Genomic DNA, 5589 nt, shown 5'->3' on the forward strand with positions numbered 1-5589 from the left:
CAGACGTCAGCAAGTTAGGTATCCCTGTGCAGTAACTATAACCCTATTTGATATCTCAGTGCAATTTGTTGATATCCCAGTGCAATTACTTATATAAAATGTGATATCCCAGTGTAAAGATAAAATATCCATTCATGTATATTTTTACAACACCCGGATATCATTTTCCTTAGTCTTCCACCCTTGATATCAGTGTTCTCCTTCAATTTCATTTTTGGGAACCCGTTTATTACCGGCTTGAAGATGCGACATTCCCGTCTGACGGTACTGAACACGCCGGACGTTTTGTGGGCATTGCTGATTCCGTCGGCGACGCTCTTACTTATAAGATCCTCAACGATACTTCCAATCGCGTGCTCTATTGTTCCAGCGTCCGTTCCGCCAAGCTTCGCGGTCGAACCAACCTACGCCTTTCGTCACAGGATGGGGAGGACGGTCCTAAGCCCATTAACTTCATCAAGTCGCGTAGAACTGAAAATCAAGATTCCTATGCCTTAAAGGAGTTGCCTGGTTTTACCCCGGACGACCTTATTGGCCGTACCTTTCTAACTGATGCATGCGATGATGGGGAGCATTTTCGAGCCAAAATCACCCGAAAAATACTTGATCCTGACAAGCCCTCTGATGTGCGTTTTCTCGTTGAGATTAATGATGGGGAGCACGACGAGATTTTAGCATACAACGAAATCCTAGACAAGCTCGAGACCGACCTTGAGAAAGAATTCCACGACACCGATCGTCAGTGGCGTTTCAAGGACATCGTTGCCCACGAAGGCCCGCTAACCTCGCGTGACAAGAACTACAAGGGATCTAGGTACAATGTACTTGTCAACTGGGAAACTGGGGAGTCTACCTATGAACCCCTAGACGTTATAGGCGCCGACAATCCAGTTACTTGTTCCATCTATGCTAAAAATCAAGGCCTACTAGATACGCCCCGATGGAAGCAGTTCAAGCGTCTGGCAACTAGAGACAAACAAATCCAACGACTCGTTAGTCAGGCAAACCAGCACTCTACCCAAACTGCCTCTACCCTCAAGTTTGGTTATCAAATACCCCGTGACCACAAGGATGCGGTTGATATCAATACGTCCAATGGTAATAAGAAGTGGCAAGACGCAGAGAGCACTGAGAGGGCTCAGCTCCACGAATACGATACTTTTGTCAACAATGGTAAAGCTATCATGCTTGGAAAGCATGTAACAAACGCACTGAAAGGATACAAGAAGATTCGAATTCATACTGTCTACAATGTCAAGTATGACGGAAGACACAAGGCTAGAATGGTTGCGGGAGGGCACATTACACCCGTACCACTCGAAAGCGTATACTCTGGTGTTGTTTCGCTACGCAGCCTACGAATTGTTATTTTCCTTGCCGAGCTCAATAAGCTCAAGTTGTGGGGAGCTGACATAGGAAATGCGTATCTGGAAGCAAAGACAAAGGAAAAGGTATTCATTGTTGCAGGTCCAGAGTTTGCAGAACTGGAAGGACATGTACTGATTATTAACAAGGCGCTCTATGGGCTCAGAAGCAGTGGCCTACATTGGCATGAATGTTTTGCAGACACCCTTCGCGACCTAGGTTTCCTGGCTAGCAAGGCAGACTCCGACGTATGGATGAGAGAAAACCATGGTGTCTACAAATATATTGCTGTCTATGTCAACGACATTGCAGTAGCTGCCCGTGAGCCTGAGGAAATTATACGCCAACTTAAGGAAAGGTACAAGTACAAGCTAAAGGGAGTGGGGCCATTGGAATACCATCTCGGATGCACCTTTGAACGCGACAAGGCTGGTACGTTATCATACCATCCAAAGAAATACATAGAGCGCATGATGGGGCAATATGAACGGATGTACCAAGAGAAGCCAAAATTTTACGTATCTCCACTTGACAAAGGGGATCATCCAGAGTTGGACTTGCCATCTGAATTGGACAAGAATGGCATTAAACAGTACCAATCTCTCATTGGTAGCTTACAATGGTTGATCACGCTCGGCCGTTTTGACATTGCAACCGCGGTCATGAGTATGTCTAGATTCCGGGTGGCACCCCGCCAGGGTCATCTTGATCGACTTAAGAGAATGTATGGGTACATCCGAAAGATGAAACACGGAGCGGTCAGGGTACGTATCGACAAACCAGACTACTCAGGTCTCCCAGACAACTCGCGTGATTGGGCAACATCCGTTTATGGTGATGTTAAGGAATTACTTCCCCATGACGCTCCATTAGCCCTTGGTAAGCATGTTGTGTCAACCAGCTATGTTGATGCAAACTTGTACCACGACATGGTGACGGGACGGTCAGTCACAGGCGTACTGCACCTCATCAACAAGACTCCTTTCGAATGGTATTCGAAACGGCAGGCCACAGTTGAGACTGCCACATACGGGTCAGAATTTGTTGCTGCGCGCATTGCGGTCAAGCAGATCATGGACATTCGTACAACCTTACGCTTCCTTGGAGTTCCCATTCGGGGCAAGTCGATACTCTTTGGTGACAACCATTTGGTCATTGTAAGTTCAACTGAGCCACAGTCACCGCTCAACAAACGGCATAATGCAATGTCGTATCACAGAGTGCGCGAGGCCATCGCGGCTGGAGTTGTTGAATTTCAAAAGGTTGTGAGTGCAGAGAACGTTGCCGATGTCCTTAGTAAACATTGGGGTTTCCAACAAGCCTGGCCAGTATTGAAGCCTTTATTGTTCTGGCAAGGAGACACCTCAAAATGTGAGGTAAAAGCTTCCAAGTCATCAAAGCAGGCCGATGGGGAGTGTCACGATACACACCAAGATGACAGTCCTTAGGACAGGTCTCACCTAAGTTGGATGAGGGAAGTGTGATTCAAGACGCTGATAGTAGTGGGATTGTGGCATTTATGTCGGCCTTATTGTACAACCCAATGTATACGCGATACAATCAAGATTGTATCGCGTTGGAAGCTTCAAGAGTCAAGGACGGGAATAACTACTAGGGCACAGTCCCACAAACTACGAGGAGAGTTGGAGGCAAGGATTGTTTACTCACCAAGTGGTTCTATGTGGGATTTATATTTAGCAGGGATATCACTCTATGTGAGAGTAAGGTTATCTGGAACATGGTAAGAGGTCCTTTATTCCAATGGACAGACCAATTCTCATGATCTAGTTGTAGAATAATCTTCCTCTCATTGTTTTAGAAATTCATTGATCCAAATATTGCATTAGCATAGGTCCTCGTATCCGCTGTTTAACCCGTGGGGAGCGTTGTAAGCGAGATGAGTTTTACAGTCCCTAAGTCCGTTTAGGTGTATCACAGGTTTTTCGTAATAACGCCCATTTGCGTTTACCAGGTATTGTCGACATCGCGTTATTCCTGTCTTTTGTACGTACATTGGTTGTACTACGTAACAAAAAGTAGATTTATCACCAATCCAATAGAATTACTTAGACAAGAGACAAACCATGTTGAAGATCCCAGAGCAATTACTTATTGAAAAGACAAACTATGTTGAAGATCCCGGAGCAGTTATCTACGCAAAAGACAAATCAACTTGAAGATCCCGGAGCAGTTACCTACGCAAAAGACAAACCAACTTGAAGATCCCGGAGCAGTTACCTACGCAAAAGACAAACCAACTTGAAGATCTTGGAGCAATTACTTAGAAATAGTTTTTGTATAAATTGTATACAGCTAGGTATACCCCTACTTCTCTGGGATCTTCCTGCCCTTAGGCAAGGTTTCCAATTTGAGAAAGACATTATTGTGAAAACCGTGTTTTTTGGCGTCCATCAACGGTTTGAGCGCGACGGCGTAGTTGCCGGCGCACTTGGTAGATCCCATGCCGCCGTGGGAGGCCCGTGCCCAACGCGTTTCCAGATGCAGGTTGAGTCCGGCCATGGCTGAGGCAAAGTAGTTTCCTGTCGGCGAGACTTAAAGGAGGAAGGACACTTGCGGACTTGGGTAGAGTCCGAGCTGTTGTCCGGATCCCAGGAGCATGGGGCGGACGTAAAGCTTCATGCCATCACCGACGGGAGGCAGCAAGTGTGCATTCTTCTGGACAGCAAGCTGCACTGCTTGGAGAAACAAACACTTACTTGGCATGGGTAGACACATTTCGTGTGCCCCTGCCCGCATACACGCATAGTTCTGGTCGGGACGGAACACAACAGCCTTGAGGTCGGTGACGTGGTATGCTTTCAATCCTTCCCACAAGGTGGTGCCGTAGTTGAGCGACGTTGTGGCGGGAGTCAGCGGGAGTGGACGGTCCTGGTACAAAAAGACACTGCTTTCCAATTCTTGCAGGAGTTTTTCCTCCTCCGACCAATCCGTGGTAGTCGTCAAGTGGAGATAAGTCTTCTCTGGTGTTAGCCTACCCTATCCGCAAAAAATATCCGCGGTCAATGCTGTTCGCGTGCTGCATTGTTGATGCACACATGGTGCCGTGAGTGTTTCTTTTGTAAAAATTGACAAAGCTTGACGAAAATTTCATCTGCTTGTAGCTTTAGCAACGGCAAGTCCAATTCGGCTGACAATGAGTGTCAGAATACGGTTGTACGTAAGCAACACAAAACACAAACGCAATTTGCGGAAGAACAACTGACTGTGAAAGCTGTTTGCCAGACGTCAGCAAGTTAGGTATCCCTGTGCAGTAACTATAACCCTATTTGATATCTCAGTGCAATTTGTTGATATCCCAGTGCAATTACTTATATAAAATGTGATATCCCAGTGTTAAGATAAAATATTCATTCATGAATAATTTTACAAGACCTGGATATCATTTTCCTTAGGCCTGATTTAGGCTGCCACAGAGGTAGGATGTTGGCCTGATTTGGACTATTTGATATGGCCTTACCAATGAATTGGCCTGATTTAGGCTGCCACAGAGGTAGGATGTGGCCTTACGGCCTTACTAATGAATTGGCCTGCTTATAATGGCCTAGCTAGGTTGCCTCATCAATAGGCAGGCAGTTGATTTTCCAGTCTTTCTCTCTTCTTCTACAAGACCAGATATATTATCAACTCTCAACTATCCATTGCCGAAAATGAAATTGTCTTGCTTGTTCGCGCTCATGGCTCCTCTCCTTTGTGCTTCCCAAGGTACCACCTGTGCGTGTGAGGCCAAAGAACTTGAGTTCAGCATTGACTGCGCCAACGAAGCCCTGTTGTTGGAGACGTTGGCAGCCCTCATTGTCGACGATTGCTCGACGGATTGCTCTTCCGCCGCCTGTTACAAGAACTTTTTGATCGTGCAATCTCATCATGACTTTTGTCTTCACGACGACGTTCCACCTCCCGTTGAAGATGCATTCCACGACTTTGAGGAAGTTTGCGAACATTGTTCGATTACTCGCAAGCGCGACCCCAATCTATCCAACTGCCCGGTTGCCGCCTGTGACACCCGTGGCGATGTGGCCTACCAAGCCCTTCTCACGGAAGGTTGCGTCAGTGCTTGCAGCTCATCTACGTGTGCTAGCAACTACCAAATCCTTCGTTCCGAACACGACAACTGCGACGAAGGTACCGTTAGCGAATCGGCGGAGACGGGCATTCACGATTTGGAAGAAATTTGCGAGGCCTTCAACTGTAACTCATTGTTGA

At 46.6% G+C, this 5589-nt stretch overlaps 2 protein-coding genes across 2 annotated transcripts; one reads left to right on the forward strand and one right to left on the reverse strand.

Moving 5' to 3' along the window:
* Positions 1–3918: 3918 nt before the first annotated feature.
* On the reverse strand, positions 3919–4423 carry PHATRDRAFT_bd1517 (predicted protein; the record flags this gene model as incomplete). The annotated part of the gene is made up of 3 exons (XM_002176442.1): positions 3919–4058; positions 4083–4270; positions 4362–4423. The coding sequence occupies 3 exons, from the start codon at positions 4421–4423 to the stop codon at positions 3919–3921; spliced, it is 390 nt and encodes a 129-aa protein (XP_002176478.1).
* Positions 4424–5033: 610 nt separating this feature from the next.
* PHATRDRAFT_bd1518 (predicted protein) lies at positions 5034–5574 on the forward strand (the record flags this gene model as incomplete). Its single annotated transcript, XM_002176441.1, has 1 exon — positions 5034–5574. A coding segment is annotated over one exon (541 nt), but the record flags the coding sequence as incomplete, so codon positions are not given.
* Positions 5575–5589: the final 15 nt, after the last annotated feature.

Source organism: Phaeodactylum tricornutum, genomic scaffold (assembly GCF_000150955.2).
Source record: "Phaeodactylum tricornutum CCAP 1055/1 PHATR_bd_41x36 genomic scaffold, whole genome shotgun sequence".
Classification (NCBI taxonomy): domain Eukaryota; phylum Bacillariophyta; class Bacillariophyceae; order Surirellales; family Neidiaceae; genus Phaeodactylum; species Phaeodactylum tricornutum.